Source organism: Salmo trutta, unplaced genomic scaffold (genome assembly GCF_901001165.1).
Source record: "Salmo trutta unplaced genomic scaffold, fSalTru1.1, whole genome shotgun sequence".
In the NCBI taxonomy this organism is placed as follows: Eukaryota; Metazoa; Chordata; class Actinopteri; order Salmoniformes; family Salmonidae; genus Salmo; species Salmo trutta.
The window spans coordinates 46,900-62,805 of record NW_021823035.1 but is presented as its reverse complement, the minus strand read 5'-3'; the positions used below and the strand labels follow the sequence as shown (position 1 = coordinate 62,805).

Below are 15,906 nucleotides of genomic sequence, written 5' to 3'. Positions count from 1 at the left end.
TAACAGTGCAATAATATCTGACAAGTAATATCTAACAAGTAATATAAAACAATACACACAATCTAAAGTAAAGGAATGGAATTAGTATATATAAATATTTGGATGAGCAATGTCAGAGCAGCATAGACTAAGATACAGTAGAATAGGAAGGATACAGTATATACATATGAGATGAATAATGCAAAATATATAATGAAACAGGCAGGGAGCAGGTCTCGATCCCTCAACCTTCTAGCCCGAAGTCCAGCGTGCTATCGACTGTGCCCCAAAAGCATGCTCGAGAGTCGATATCCGCGCTTATAAACCCAGGGTCGTTACAATATGTAAACATTATTAAAGTGAATAGTGTTCCATTGTTTGTGGCCAGTGATTTCAAGTCTCCGTATATAGGGCAGCAGCCTCTATTGTGCTAGTGATGACAATTTAACAGTCTGATGGCCATGACATAGAAGCGTTTTTTTCCGTCTCTCTCCTGGATGATAGCGGGGTGAACAGGCAGTGAGTGGCTCGGGTGGTTGTTGCCCTTGATGATCTTTTTGGCTTTCCTGTGACATCGGGTGCTGTAGGTGTCCTGGAGTGCAAGTAGCTTGCCCCCGGTGATGCGTTGGTTGGGCTGATTTACTAGGTTGTCCGCACCACCCTCTGTAGCGCCATGCAATCGTGGGCGGTGTTATTACCATACCAAGCAGGGATGCAGCCAGTCAAGATGCTCCTTCTTAATTGTACAGCTGTAAAACTTTTTGAGGATTTGAGGACCCATGCCTAGGGCTGTGGCGATCATGAAATTTTGTCAGCTGGTGATTGACCGTTAATTAACATAAACACATTTAGCATCTCCTGGCTTCCACACATAGCCTACAAGCCACTGATGCAGACCTTTGGAACATCTACATATTAAAAAGTCGAATAAATCCATGTAACATAGCCTACACCATCACAATACATCCAGTCTAAAATGTAGTCTATTTCAGAAGAACAGAATAGCATACTCTGACTTGTCCTTATGTTAGACCCTGATCTGGCTATGCCATATGGCTACACTAGTTCATTTAGCAGACAAGATTTGGTTAGAATTCCATGGCATTATTTTATAGTATGAAGAATACAATTGAACATAGCTGAATAAAATAAAATACAATATTTTCTCCAAACGATTTGAGGGAGTGCGCACATGTGGCTATTCTGTGTTTAGCAGTTAACAAAGAAATAGGTACTCCTATATGCTTAATTTAGAGTTAATTATGTAACTTTAGTTGTTCTACAAACGTTGGGCTATCCGTTTTGATTTTTAATACATTCTAAGGCTGTATGATGTGACTCTAATGATGATTTGAAAAAAGACGCATGAAAGGCATGAGCTCTGCTTTGTGTTTTTGCTCAGGCTGCAACTGTTATTCACAATTTGACAAGCACTTGATAATACCTCAAATTACCCGGCGACATCCCTTTTGTGTGACTGTAATGCCCCCTAAAAAAATCCATGCCTTTTGCGGCCAGGGTCCATTGTGTCCTTGGGCTGAATATAATAATTATAATTCCCTTCTCCTGGCTCTGAAGCACCTCTCACTCACATGGCTCTCTCAGATGGCTAATGAGAATTGAGCTAATGCCCATCAAGTGATCGGGTCTTTCTCACAGGCTACAAGTGAAGACAGACACATTGGAGACTCAACTGCGTGCGTCCTTATCCAATTCCAAGGCGCGTATTGAAGATATTGGAAGAACTGTCTACATTTACTTTTCATCAGCCAACAAAATGAATAGGCCTAATGAACAGCAAAAGCACTAGCCTATGTCAATTTACTATCCCCATTGTACAAAAATGTACCTATTCTGTGTGAGATATAAATATTACAAACATAGTCTGGGACAGCTGTGGGATGCGATAGATCCCAAAATGAATACAACCGTTAGCAAAAAACGAATTTACCATGGCTAAGGGCTGTATCCAGGCACTTCGCGTTTCGGCTTGCTTCAGAACAGCCCTTAGCTGTGGTAAATTGGCCATATACCACACCCCCTCGTGCCTTATTGTGTAATTATAAACCAGGCAGTTTGGGTCCTGGATGCTTATTGGCTGAAACAGCATTTCAGCCATGTGTATATACGACAATATACCACGGTTATGATGCAAAAAGACTTGTTACTGTTCTATTTATGTTGGTAACCAGTTTTTATTAGCAATATGGCACCTCAGTGTTTGTGGTATATGGCCAATATACCACAGCTAAGGGCTGTATCCAAGCAGTTTTGCCTAAGAACAGCGCTTAGCCATAGTATATTGGCCATTATAAACTGGGTGGTTTGAGCCCTGAATGCTGATTGGCTGAAAGCTGTGGCATATCAGAGCGTATACCACGGGTATGACAAAACATTTATTTTTACTCTTCTAATTAAGTTGGTAACCAGTTTATAATAACTCTGCGTTGTGTCGTGCGTAAGAACAGCTCTTAGCTGTGGTATATTGGCCATATCCATGAGCATTTAAAAAATGGTCTAATTTGTTCCAATCAGAGTTTAAACGAAGATGATCCACATGATCATCAAAGTTTGGAAGGTCAAGTCCAGAAAATGAAGAAAGATATCCTGAGTTTAAACTATCCAGAAGATAGTGAAGTGAAGGATCCCCTGCCTCAGATCGAGCTGAAGGCTGTGACAAGGAGAAAAGTTAAGGTGAGACAATAGATTGAGGAGAGAAAGGGAAATCTGGGGTCTTACCTGTCCACACTCCAAACCTGTCCAATATGCCATACAACATGCTGTTGTGAGGTTGGAGGGTAAATTGTCCTTACAACAGACTTCCATAAATATTCAATCACCAATCGTTTACCCTAGCTCTTCTCAAAGGCCTGTATAGCAACGGCAACATACAGTATGTCACTGACTGTATTGTCTTTTTAGACAAAGAGGAGGACCGGTGCCAACAGGTCCACAGTTGAACAGAGCACTGATACTGATGCAGCTGAGAGAGATTTTGTTGATAATCAGAATGATGAAGATGAGGAAGAGGTGAAGAAGGATCCCCTGCCTCAGATGGAGCAGGATGCCCGTGAAGAGAAATAAAGTCAAGGTAAGGGAAATAGATTGAGCAGAGATGTGGATATTGAGATATCTTTCATGTCCTATAACTTGACCTACAGCATGTTGTTCTGAGGAAGGTTAAATTGCCCATACAATACCCTTTTATCTCCTAATAGTAAATCTAGGGCTGACCCCATTTGGTCGACTGGTCGAGTGTTTGGTCGATAGGCTATTGGTTGACTGGGGATTTCTTAAGTCGAGCAGTCGCAAAAGTTTTTTTTTTCTTCATGGTGCACATGGACACCTGTCTGATTCGCGCCTGTCACAGTTGACTAATCCATTACCGAGGCCACAGTGATGGCACAGTCCATCACGCTAAGACGTGATACTGAAATTGTATATGGTTATATTATGTAAAAATAATGGTGCAACACTAATCAATCAAATATTATTTTATAACAAATGTGCTTTCTCCCGCGTTGGATACGGACGCTGTCCGTGGTTCTGAAACATAATCTTCAGTGCGCCGTATAATTGGGGCCCTTCCCTATGTTGCTATGTGCATAATAGCAAAGTTAACCAGCATATTGGGATTGAGAACAATGCTGCAGAGGCAGCAGCAGCAGCAGAGATGGGGAAACAGCCCTTGCCTTAGCCTAATTGTCTAAGAAGATTGAGGAGAGAAGAAAACACAACTTAATTAGGTCTATAATCAATAGCCTAATTGTTAAATGTGCCTGGCTTTGTAAATCATCCATATATATATTACCAGTCAAAAGGGTTTTTCTTTATTTTTACTATTTTCTACATTGTAGAATAGTAGTGAAGACATCAAAACTATGAAATAACACATATGGAATCATGTAGGTACCAAAAAAGTGTTAAACAAATCAAAATCTACTTTATATTTGAGATTCTTCAAAGTAGTCACTCTTTGCCTTGATGACAGCTTTGCACACTCTTGGCATTCTCTCAACCAGCCTCATGTGGTAGTCACCTGGGATGCATTTCATTAATTAACAGGTGTGCCTTGTTAAAAGTTAAGTAAAGGAAGTTCTTTCCTTCTTAATGCGTTTGAGCCAACCAGTTGTGTTGTGACAAGGTAGGGTTGGTATACAGAAGATAGCCCTATTTGGTAAAAGGCCAAGTCCATATTATGGCAAGAACAGCTCAAATAAGCAAAGAGAAACAACAGTCCGTCACTACTATAAGACATGAAGGTCAGTCAATCTGGAAAATGTCAAGAACTTTGAACGTTTCATCAAGTGCAAAAATCATCAAGTCGCAAAAACCATCAAGCGCTATGATGAAACTGGCTCTCATGAGGACCGCCACAGGAAAGGAAGACCCAGAGTTACCTCGGCTGCAGAGGATACGTTCATTAGAGTTAACTGCACCTCACATTGCAGCCTAAATAAATGCTTCACAGAGTTCAAGTAACAGACACATCTCAACATCAACTGTTCAGAGGAGACTGCGTGAATCAGGCCTTCATGGTCAAATTGCTGCGAAGAAAGCACTACTAAAGGACACCAATAAAAAGAAGAGACTTGCATGGGCCAAGAAACACGAGCAATGGACATTAGACCCGTGGAAATCTGTCCTTTGGTCTGATGAGTCCAAATCTGAGATTTTTGGTTCCAAGAATGTCTTTGTGAGAGTAGGTGAACAAATGATCTCCGCATATGTGGTTCCCACCATGAAGCATCGAGGAGGTGTGATGGTGTGGGGATGCTTTGCTGGTGACACTGTCTGTGATTTGTTTAGAATTCAAGGCACACTTAACCAGCATGGCTACCATAGTATCCTGCAGTGATACGCCATCGTATCTGGTTTGCGCTTAGTGGGACTATAATTTATTTTTCAACAGGACAATTACCCAACACACCTCTAGGCTGTGTAAGGGCTATTTGACCAAGAAGGCGAGTGATGGAGTGCTGCATCAGATGACCTGACATCCACAATCACCCAACCTCAACCCAATTGAGATGTTTTGGGATGAATTGGACCACAGAGTGAAGGAAAAGCAGCCAACAAGTTCTCAGCATATGTGGGAAGTCCTTCAAGACTATTGGAAAAGCATTCCAGGTGAAGCTGGTTGAGAGAATTCCAAGAGTGTACAAAGCTGCTGTCAAGGCTTTGAAGAATCTCAAATATAAAATATAAAATATATTTTGATTTGTTTAACACTTTTTTAGTACCTACATGATTCCATATGTGTTATTTCATAGTTTTGATGTCTTCACTACTATTCTACAATGTAGAAAATAGTAAAAATAAAGAAAAAGCCTTGAATGAGTAGGTGTGTCCAAACTTTTGATATATATATACAGATATAAGACAGATATAGCTTCTGTTGCCTGTTTGAGTATTTGTTTAATAGCCTACTGATTCTGTGAGCACCAAGCCTCATGCACCGGCAAAATGTTGAATTAAGCAATTTCACAGATTTGGCTGTTTTTAATCTTTGCTATGCTGTAATAAAGGCTTTACAATTTTTTGGTCGTTAGAACAGACTGGTATTGCTTAGAATTTATTTAGTGTTGTTTACACTGTTCCAAATGATCAGAAAAAACAATATTGTAATCTAACAGCAAATGTTTGGCACACATAATACTCTGTCAGCGCTTGCTCCTATACCCTCCTTGTTCTTGACCACCAGTAGTTTCCACAACTAAGTCAAATGTCTTCCACAGATCTGAATTTCCCTTTCCCTCCTAAGCAACCAGTAAACATTCACCCGTTTGGCGTTTATTTTTCACATCCTCCGCATCCATTTTGCTGTCGATATTACTGTGTTCGGAGTTTGTTATAACCAATTTATTGATTTGATTATGATAGGCTATAGGTCAGGCCCTAATTGTCACATGCATGCGATGCTTACATGTTTCACATAAGAGAGCAAGGCTGAGGAAATAGGTAATGCTTTTGTAAACAAGTTAGGGATTTCGGTAACAGAACTTTTCATTCAGAAACGAGGAAGAAACGAAATGGCTGAAATGATGTTGCATCTTCAGCATGGACAGCAGAATAAACACTTGCTGTTATGCGGTGCCTTTTCACTGCAGTAGGGAGGAGAGCGAGACAACGTGCGCCTGTCACACAGGCACTCGCTGTCATTTATTTTAATACAGTGTCACCATCGGGCTCTTTCTTGAGTCATTTGTGTGTCTTAATTATTTAATCAAACAGTGTGCTTAAAGCATCAGACAAGCTCAGTGCCTATGTAAGTGATTGTATTCAAACACATAGGGTGTGTCTGATATGGAAAAATACATTTTAACATTAGAACAGGATGACTCTCGGTCGACAAAGTTTTTTTTTGTCGGGGACAGCCCTACAATCAATCTTACCCTTGCTCTACTCAAAGGGCTGTATTGGAATGGCTTCATACAGTATCTACGTGTATATCATTGACTGGATTGTCTTTTTAGACCAAGAGGACCAAGAGAAACAAAGTGGAGCAGATCACTGATACAGATGCAGGTCATAAATGAAACTCTAATTTCACTGAATGTAATCCTTTTGCATGTAAATGTGATTTAGTATGGGCATCTATTGAGCAGAGGACTAATAGCAGAGTGCACATGTTATCCTTTCTTGGGTACTTAACTTCACAAAGTACACAAAGTTGGCTAACCTCAGAAGGTTATATGTTTTCTGACTTCTTTACCTTGGTGAATGCTGCTTTGGACACAGGTCCCTCTACATCTGTGGAATTCTCTAGGATGGCAATTCAGCGGACATTTCACCAGGGACAATCTAATGAAAAGATCCTAAGCGAGTGTGTCTCCAGGGCCTGTCAGACCAGGGCTCTTGACCTCCCGCCAATCAATCCGGATGCTTTCAACCCGATTATCATCCGGTTTCTGGAAAAACTTACTGAGGAGTATGTCCAAACTTCTATTGTAGTATTTGAATACAATGTCATCTGGAGGATTTTATAAATTGTATGTGTGTTGGTGTGCTTTTTGGTGCTAAAAACATCTAATTATCTCCTATAGGCAATGGAGGCAGTTAAGCATTGGCAGGATGGACCCTGTAAGTCCCTTAACCTTGAAAATTATTCATAGATATATTAATAGATGTTTCAAGAAAATTAGATACAAGCCATTTATCTGTCTACAGTATCATCCACATTATCACAAACAGTTACATTCAAAGAGCTTTTTAGAAGCCTACTGCTTTTCATGCTTTCCAATATATGCCACTTTCATGATTCTCATGAACATATGTGAGATTGTTGGTATCTCTTCGAGGAGCTTGGTTTCAGAGCCCGGCTATGAGTAATCTACTTACACTGTTTTCGGTCCTACAGGTGATGAGGGCACTGCTTGCAGAGATGTGCCTGGAGATTGTGCGGTTTGTATCTGAGGCCATCCTGGAGGTCATCATCCCTGCAATTTTCCGTTTTGTACGGATATACAGCCATGTGTCTCCAGTATCCGGCAAGTCTCTGACAGAATTAGAGACATCTTCTAGCACAAACCTGAAGGTTCGCAAGAGTGGCAGCAGAAAATCCTCAAGGTCTTGCGCGGCCAAATCAAGCTCCTCTCGTAATGGGTATGTTCAGTCATTCCTAAAGAAACCGGTTTCACCTAACTATTCATAACCCATATTGTGAAAATATGTTTTGTTATCTGTATAACAGTTTACTCTTAATGACTGATTACTGAATTATGCATTAATGTGACTACAGTGTCTACTATCGAATATGGAATGCTGTATTGTTTGCTTTGTATTCTCAAAGGTCTCAGACAGTGTTGCCAAAGACTCAGGGAGATGGTGAGTCTATATCATCTGAGCCACTCAGTGACTTTTTTGGGATCACTGAGGACAGTCTCCTCACTAGTGTCCAGGATTCCTTCAAAGAGTCGCTGAACAATGTCCTCTGTATCCAAAGAGAGGGCCAGGTACACACTCAAAGTCTATCCCGGGTTATTGTTGGAGAAGTGTCAAAGAAGGTCAATTCCATAATCTCTGTGGCCATTCAAACTCCAATCTCTGGGCGAATGTCCCCTGTCATTTTTGCCAGTGGTGGTGTCTCCAGCACCAAGGTGGTTGAGGAGATGGTGTCTGGCGTTTCCAACATACTTCAGATGTTCATTAATGGGCAGAGTGTTGAGCAGAGTGTTGTTTTCAGAGAGGATGGTGTTGAGGTGGATATGACACATTTAACAGGACAGGTCATGACAGCCCTCAGTGGCACTGTTTTGAACTTCAGCAATAAGGAGGAAAATGAACCCGACAAGAGGGAACTGCTTTGTGTTGTTGCTGACCATATGAAGATGCTTGAATCTTGTAAAAGTTCTGAGGAGATGCTAAAACAAGGAGAGAGCAACCTCAATATCAAAGGTGCCAAATCTAGTCTTCATCTGTCAACACAAAGTATGGACAGACTACTCACTGAGGAGTTTCAGACCAAGGCCACCGAATCGATCCGGGAGATCGTTAAAAGATTCAGGGGTTGTACATCATGTTGTTCTGGCACTACATCATCTAGTCCAATTCCTAGGATAGGTGAGATCGGAGACCTTATGATCGACCATGAGGCCTCTGAGTTGGTAAGTACCTTTGTTTCAGACATGGACAATCTTACCCAGGCTATCAGGGCATCCTGCTCTCCTACACAGAGTGAGCAGATCCTTCTTGAAAACCATCAGAGTAAGATCTGGTCTTACACTGTTGGTTGTTACTACAACACGAAAAATACGCTGAAGAGGCTTTTTACCTGTCCAGAAAAAGGGTATCTCTCAAGTACATTTGTGGAGAGCACAAAAGATTCTTTCACAATGGTTCCAACTTTGTACCTGGACGTCGGTCATTCCAGTAATGGTGAGGCTGACACATCGGACTCCATTTCTTGTAAACCACTTTTAATAACCCCCTCATCCATGAATGAACAAAAAGGACAAAGTGAGACCCCAAAACCTCTCTTGGCTCTCAAAAAGTATTTGCAAGACCAAGTCCTCCTTGACACCACAAAATGCGATTGCCAGCCAGGTTCTAGTCTTGTATAAGACTGAGGTAATGGAGAAGTTGTCATCTTCTGCTGGAGAGTGTGATTCTGAAGAGTCTCTGGAGGCCACTCTATTTGTGGATGGCATCATGTCTGACTTGAATGACTTCACCAGTTCTTGTTCTGCTTCACCATCTGAGTTGTTAGACAGTGAACAATGTCTCTCCGATCTCACTTTTCCACTTGGTCTGCAGGACAGCACCACCAACAGTGAATCTACCCAGAGTCTTCCAGTTATAAATATGAAGAAACTCTCCAGTGTGTCTTTCCAGACAAAGGCTAGAAAGGTAGTGAGTGAAGCTCTGAGATCTGTCAGCCCCTTTACAACCAGCTTACTGGGAGACTCTGAAGCATCTACATTACTGGACACTTTTGTAACAGATGTGGATACTATTGTTCAGTCCATGCAGACACATGAACCTGAAATTCTCAGAATTTCAAAAGGGAGCACCCTTTCTGCTGCTCGTATTATATATCATAGATTTCGACAAATGCTGAAGCGGTTTCTCACTCCCTGCCAAGACTCTGTAAAGGTCATCGATGGTGTTACACCAATATATGATGAGACTCTCAAACAGGCTCCCAGTGAAAGTTTAGATTCTCAGGTGACTTGTAATAGTGATTCTCTTGAAATCCAAGCGGACTTTCAAACCTGTACCAAGGAGGTCATTAGTCAGATCCTCACTGTGTATCACTCTGAGGAATCAATGGAGGAATGCCTCTCTAGCCTAAAAGGAGATACAGAAGACCTGTCCAAGTTTTTGGATGCCGTTGTTTCTCAGATTGATATTTATCTGTTGATGACTATGCTGTCAATACACAGGACAATTTGCATGGTGAGATCAACAATGATGAAGAGGAAGCATCCTCTAGAAGTCTTAAATCCACAGCCTTTGACAAACTATGTACTGAGGAGTTTCAAACTAAAGCCTCACATATGGCTGGTGGGATCCTTCAATCAGGGTTGATTGGCATTGTAAATGCCAGCCTTGATGGTAGAAGTGCAGACATTTGTGCAGAGTCCAGTAATGATGGTGATGATAGAGATGTCAAAATCCTTCAGAAGAGTGGAACTCCATCTTTATTCACCTCTTCTCTGCACACCAATTCTGCAGCATCCAACATCGTCATAAATATCACTAAAGACCTTAATAGCTTCACCCAGATGACTAAAATGTCTGATGCTTCAGTGTCTGGCCAGTTAGAGAGATCCCTGTCAGCTTCAACCCTTCCTGTCAGTGTTCACAATGGGGCCAATGTGAAAGGAAAGATAATTTGGCCAGGCACTGTTAACCTGTTCAACAATGTGTTCACCAAGGTCAAGGATTTTTTTGCCCAGCAACAACCGGTCCTCCTAGACAATGTGGTTGAGGCCCCCAAACATGTCGAATCCATATGCAGAACAGCTACTTCTACACAAATGACTTACAGTGAACATGAAGGCAGCCAGGCCAGCATGGTAAATTATTCCAAAGCCTTAATTAGTCAGACTCTGATGACAATCCAGAGGAGAGTGTCTATGTCAGAGAGGATGAGCACCTCAGAGAAAGGCCTCTTGACTCGTTCCATTGTGGGCTCCATGTTGGAGGATGTTGACATGGTGAGAACTGATGGACACGAGATACATCGGCCATCCTCCTCAAAGTCCTCCCTGTCCATCACCTCTGCCATGACCAGAGGGTCCCAGAGTGATTTTACAAATTCTCTTCCAGGAACTCCAGTCCCCAATGAGTGGCCTGTTGAAAGCTATTGTCCTATCATTAGGAGTTCGGTCATTGATATGAGTGACTCCTCAACTCATTCACAAGGGTCAACAAATTACACAAGGCAAACCATCTCTGCCATAGTTGACACTGTTATGGAGGTCATTCCAAGAGAAGATACAGAACACATAGCCACTGCAGATGATGTCACTTCTTTTACAAGAAGACTTGCGAGACTCAGCCCCAGGGATGGTCTTCAGAACTTCTCACATGAGCTCACTGACAAAGTTTATGAGCTCATAAAAAGTCACAACACCCCCCAGGCTCTTTTTGTGCCAGCTGGCAAGAGCGTGTCTGACTCTATTCTTTTGAAGCTGAAGACAGGATTGAATGCTTCTGAAGAATCCAGGGAGTTTCCATCTGACCTTGTGTACTCCTTTGCTAAGGAGTCAATAAAACGTCTGCTACAGCAGATTGTCCCCTGGCTTCCTCCACCATCACAAGGATCAGATTTCTGCCAAACTATCATCTCTGATGGTTCTCTGCAGGACACAAGTCGGCTTATCCCGAGCTGTTCTGCCATCTCCATTAGTTCCTCACAGGTTTACTCTGACACAAAGAGCCTTTTCACCAATATAATGGTCAATCAGGTCATGGATACCTGTTCTGTGGCCTCCAATTCATCAGAAGAATTATCAGAGTTGATGAACATAATCAATGGGTTGTCCCCAACTGATGCTGGAACACTTGACTCTGACAGACCGGCTCTTATGACCACTAGCCGTCAGTCTAGTGCCAAATCATTGCCTGGACCCTCTCTGTCTGGCAGCAGCACACACAACGGTGGAACTGTGGATATTCAAGTTTTAGGAGAGGTGGAATCCAAGATGGACAACAAAGATCTGGAGATGTCTAGTGTCTCTGTGCATCCATCAACTCCATCAGCCATGGACTCTGATACATATACATCATTTGACTCCACCAGCAATGACTACACCTCTTTGGTACTTTTACTGATTGTTAGATTGCTGTCAATGATCCCTACCCCTATCACATTACTGGAATCCTCTGACATTGGTGAAACATCAAGAGTTCTCACAAAGAGGATTCTGTCTGAGTTCTGTGGCACCTCAGGCCTTGAACCAACTCAAGCCTACCCCCAGAATCTGAAAATCAAAAAGATTTTCAAGGCTGTCTACAAGGGGCTTCTTCAAGAATTCGGGTCAGAGAAGATGCTCCAGGTTGCAATGAAGTCAACGGATTATGCATTTGACGATGCCCTGGTCAAATCATTAACTAGGGAACTACTAACTAAATGCAATGAGGCTAACTCTTCACCTCCCTCCATGACCCAGTTACCATCACACAATGCACTTGGCAATGACGAGGTAGGTAATTCTAGTCTTCCAACAACTGGTAAAAAGGAAAAGAAGAGAGGAAGATTCAGCGCTCTCTGTGGACTCAACCTAAAGGTACATATGTCATCAAAATACAAATTATAAAGATTATTTTTATTAAATACGTACAGTATGATGGTAAACACTGATACCTTTTGTGTGGAATTTCTCCTACTGTACAAATGACTGTTTGTTACCCAGTGTACAAAGAAGGTCAACAAGAAGAACCACTGCACTCCAACACCCTCCCAGAACCAGACCCCTGCCGTCAGTGAAACAGGTAAGTCAATACACTCAAATGTGTACTGAACAAAAATATAAACGCAACATGCAACAATTTAAAAGATTTTACTGAGTTACAGTTCATATAAGGAAATCAGTCAATTGAAATACGTTCATTAGGCCCTTATCTATGGATATCACATGACTGCTACCTGCCGCCCTACATTTGTAAATTATGTAGAATATTACAATTTAAATAATAATAATGCAATACTAATTCTTCAGACTAACTAGGGTCAGTTAAAGAAAATGTTATGTTTACATTTTTTCCCCCCAGCAATTGTCAATGATCAAGACTCCTGCCAAACAGAGAGTGTATGCTCCACCAAGAAGAAACCAAGGAAGCGTTCGCTCATTTCCAGGATGTTTTCAGCTATAGGCAAAGCCTTGTCCAGCCCCTTTACTTCCTGCTATAAAAGGAAGACCACCTAATCTATATTTCAAAATAAATATTTTAAATAAACATAATTGCATTAATTCCTCATGTTGAGTGTTTTTCATTATATAATATTGGATGATATAACGTGTAGAAGTTGTATAGTTGACTATATTACTTTTACATTTAAGATACATTAAAAAAAACATAAGAATAGTGTACACTTCTAGGTACAGTTGAAGTCTGATGTTTACATACACCTTAGCCAAATACAGTTAAACTCAGTTTTTCACAATTCCTGACATTTAATCCTAGTAAAAATTCCCTGTCTTAGGTTAGTTAGGATCACCACTTTATTTTAAGAATGTGAAATGTCAGAATAATAGTAGAGAGAGAGAGAATAGTAGAGAACAGCTCCAAAAATTACTAAAGGACAGGACGCAGCCCGGCAACCCTAATGCCTAAAACACGCAGTGTAAATAGGAAAATGCAATATACCCCTATGTGCCCAAAAGGCATGACACACAAACAATCCCACACAAATCCCCAAACGAAACAGACAAATGAAATACCCCACTAATTGACTAACACAAAACAGGTGCAGACCTAAACAGACATAACCAAAAGACACAGAAACCTAGATCGGTGGCAGCTAGTAGGCCGGCGACGACGACCACCGAGCACCGCCCAACCGGGGAGAGGCGCCAACTTCTGTGGACGTGGTGACAAGAAAATGATTTATATCAGCTTTTATTTCTTTCATCACGTTCCCAGTGAATCAGAAGTTTACATACACTCAATTAGTATTTGGTAGCATTGCCTTTAAATTGTTTAACTTGGGTCAAATGTTTCGGGTAGCCTTCCACAAGCTTCTCACAATAAATTGACTGCATTTTGGCCCATTCCTCCTGACAGAGCTGGTGTAACTGAGTCAGGTTTGTAGGCCTCCTTGCTCGCACATGCTTTTCCAGTTCTGCCCACAGATTTACACCATTTTATAGATACACTTCTCCTGAATCGAACCACGTTGTCCGATTTCAAAAAGGCTTTACAGCGAAAGCAAAACATTAGATTATGTTAGGAGAGTACATAAACATAAATAACCACACAGCCATTTTCCAAGCAACTAAATGCATCACAAATACCCAAAACACAGCTAAATTAAGCACTAACCTTTCACGATCTTCATCAGATGACACTCCTAGGACATCATGTTACACAATACATGCATTTTATGTTCGATAAAGTTCATATTTATATCTAAAAACAGCATTTTACATTGGCGCATGACGTTCAGAAAATATTTTCCCTCAAATACTGCCGGTGAATAAGCAGTACAATTTACAAAAATACTTGTCATAAACGTTGATAAAATATTAAACTGTCATTCAAAGAATTATAGATGAACATCTCCTTTATGCTAACGCTGTGGAAGATTTCAAAATAACTTTACTGGGAAAGCACACTTTGCAATAATCTGAGTACTGCGCTCAGAAAAATACACTACGCAATACAGATAGCCGCCATTTTGGAGTCGAACAAAAAAATCTAAAATATTAAACAGCATTAGAAATATTCACTTTCCTTTGATGATCTTCATCAGAAGGCACTTCCAGGAATCCCAGGTCCACAACAAATGTTGTTTTGTTCGATAAAGTCCATAATTTATGTCAAAATAGCTCCTTGTTGTTCGCGCGTTCAGTTCAGCTACTCCAAATGTAGGAAGCGCGCAGAAAATTTCACGACGGAAAGTCAAAAAAAGTTATATTTACGTTCGTTCAAACATGTCAAACGTTGTAAAACATCAATCTTTAGGGCCTTTAGAACGTGAAAACTCAGTAATATTCCAACTGGACGAAACCAGTGTCTTGAAAAACGTTTTGGAACAGAGCTACCTCTCGCGTGAATGCGCGCCAATGAACTGATGTCCTTCCCTGGGTCACCAACTTCCCAGCCTTCTTGTTCGGTCTCTGTTCATCATAGACGCCTCAAACAACTTTCTAAAGACTGTTGACATCTAGTGGAAGCCTTAGGAAGTGCACAATGATTACTGAGTCACTGAGTGTTTGATAGGAAATGACTTGAAAAGAGTCCATCCATCAGATTTCCACTTCCTGGTAGGATTTTTCGTCAGGTTTTTGCCTGCCATATGAGTTCTGTTAAACTCACAGACATAATTCAAACAGTTTTAGAAACTTCAGAGTGCTTTCTATCCAAATCTACTAATAATATGCATATCCTAGCTTCTGAGTTTGAGTAGGAGGCAGTTTAATATGGGCATGTATTTCATCCGAATGTGAAAATACTGCCCCCTACCAATATGAGGATATCAACATAATTTCCCCCCCTCATGATGCCATCTATTTTGGTCCCTCCTGCAGCAAAGCACTCCCACAACATGATGCTGCCACCCCTGTGCTTCAAGGTTGGGATGGTGTTCTTCGGCTTGCAAGCCTCCCCCTTTTTCCTCCAAACATAACGATGGTCATTATGGCCAAACAGTTCTATTTTTGTTTCATCAGACCAGAGGACATTTCTCCAAAAAGTGCAATCCTTGTCCCCATGTGCTATTGCAAACTGTAGTCTGGCAGAACAAGATCCGGATCCTTAGCATTGAGAAAGAGGTTTCTGGAGGGGCGAGGGTTTTGAAATAAGACACAGACTGGTGAGGAAACTTCAAACTTATTTCCCTATTCACTTTTCCTATTGTAAACAAGTGAAATAGATCAACGGTGCATGTGAAGGAGGCATACAAGGTAATGTGGATGGAGAAGGAAATGCATTGCTTTACAATGACCATCAGGGTGTACCCTTTCCATGCATACTAAATGTCTGCACTTTGTGACTTGACCTACATTGCAAACTCCTTGAATATGACCATAGCGCGTGATTTATAGCCTTTATGGGGGTAGGTGGTGGGGGTGGGAGATTCTTATGACATTGCCAGCAATAAGATTTGAGTTATATATATTTTTAAAGACGAGGGCTGTAGCTCCTCCCCAAACTCGCCGTACTCGGTACCGGGTCCAAAACAACCGTTCAGAGTTGAAAAGGTTTTAACTCAAATGAACTCAACTGAAACTAAGTTGTTCAGCCTTTCTTAGTTTT

General features: G+C 41.2%; 1 protein-coding gene and 2 long non-coding RNA genes across 3 annotated transcripts; all 3 read left to right on the top strand.

Moving 5' to 3' along the window:
• Positions 1–2,399: 2,399 nt before the first annotated feature.
• Positions 2,400–3,048, top strand: LOC115188321 (uncharacterized). Its single transcript, XR_003876376.1, has 2 exons — positions 2,400–2,673; positions 2,902–3,048. It is a non-coding gene; the product is annotated as an uncharacterized LOC115188321 (long non-coding RNA).
• Positions 3,049–3,053: 5 nt separating this feature from the next.
• On the top strand, positions 3,054–8,086 carry LOC115188326 (uncharacterized). The gene is made up of 7 exons (XM_029747119.1): positions 3,054–3,070; positions 6,456–6,507; positions 6,721–6,910; positions 7,026–7,062; positions 7,340–7,584; positions 7,772–7,934; positions 8,057–8,086. Exons 3-7 carry the CDS (start codon positions 6,750–6,752, stop codon positions 8,084–8,086), a joined length of 636 nt encoding a protein of 211 aa, XP_029602979.1. The 5' UTR covers positions 3,054–3,070; positions 6,456–6,507; positions 6,721–6,749.
• A 4,021-nt stretch (positions 8,087–12,107) lies between these two features.
• On the top strand, positions 12,108–12,899 carry LOC115188320 (uncharacterized). The gene is made up of 2 exons (XR_003876375.1): positions 12,108–12,420; positions 12,700–12,899. It is a non-coding gene; the product is annotated as an uncharacterized LOC115188320 (long non-coding RNA).
• Positions 12,900–15,906: the final 3,007 nt, after the last annotated feature.

What these genes read in the sequence shown, in the direction of transcription:
- LOC115188326 (XM_029747119.1), top strand. Translation starts at nt 6,750, where the DNA reads ATGGCAATTCAGCGGACATTTCACCAGGGACAATCTAATGAAAAGATC. An exon ending in GCATTGGCAGGATGGACCCT is followed by an intron (nt 7,063 to 7,339) that starts GTAAGTCCCTTA and finishes TCGGTCCTACAG; the next exon opens with GTGATGAGGGCACTGCTTGC. An exon ending in GTATCCAAAGAGAGGGCCAG is followed by an intron (nt 7,935 to 8,056) that starts GTACACACTCAA and finishes CATTTTTGCCAG; the next exon opens with TGGTGGTGTCTCCAGCACCA.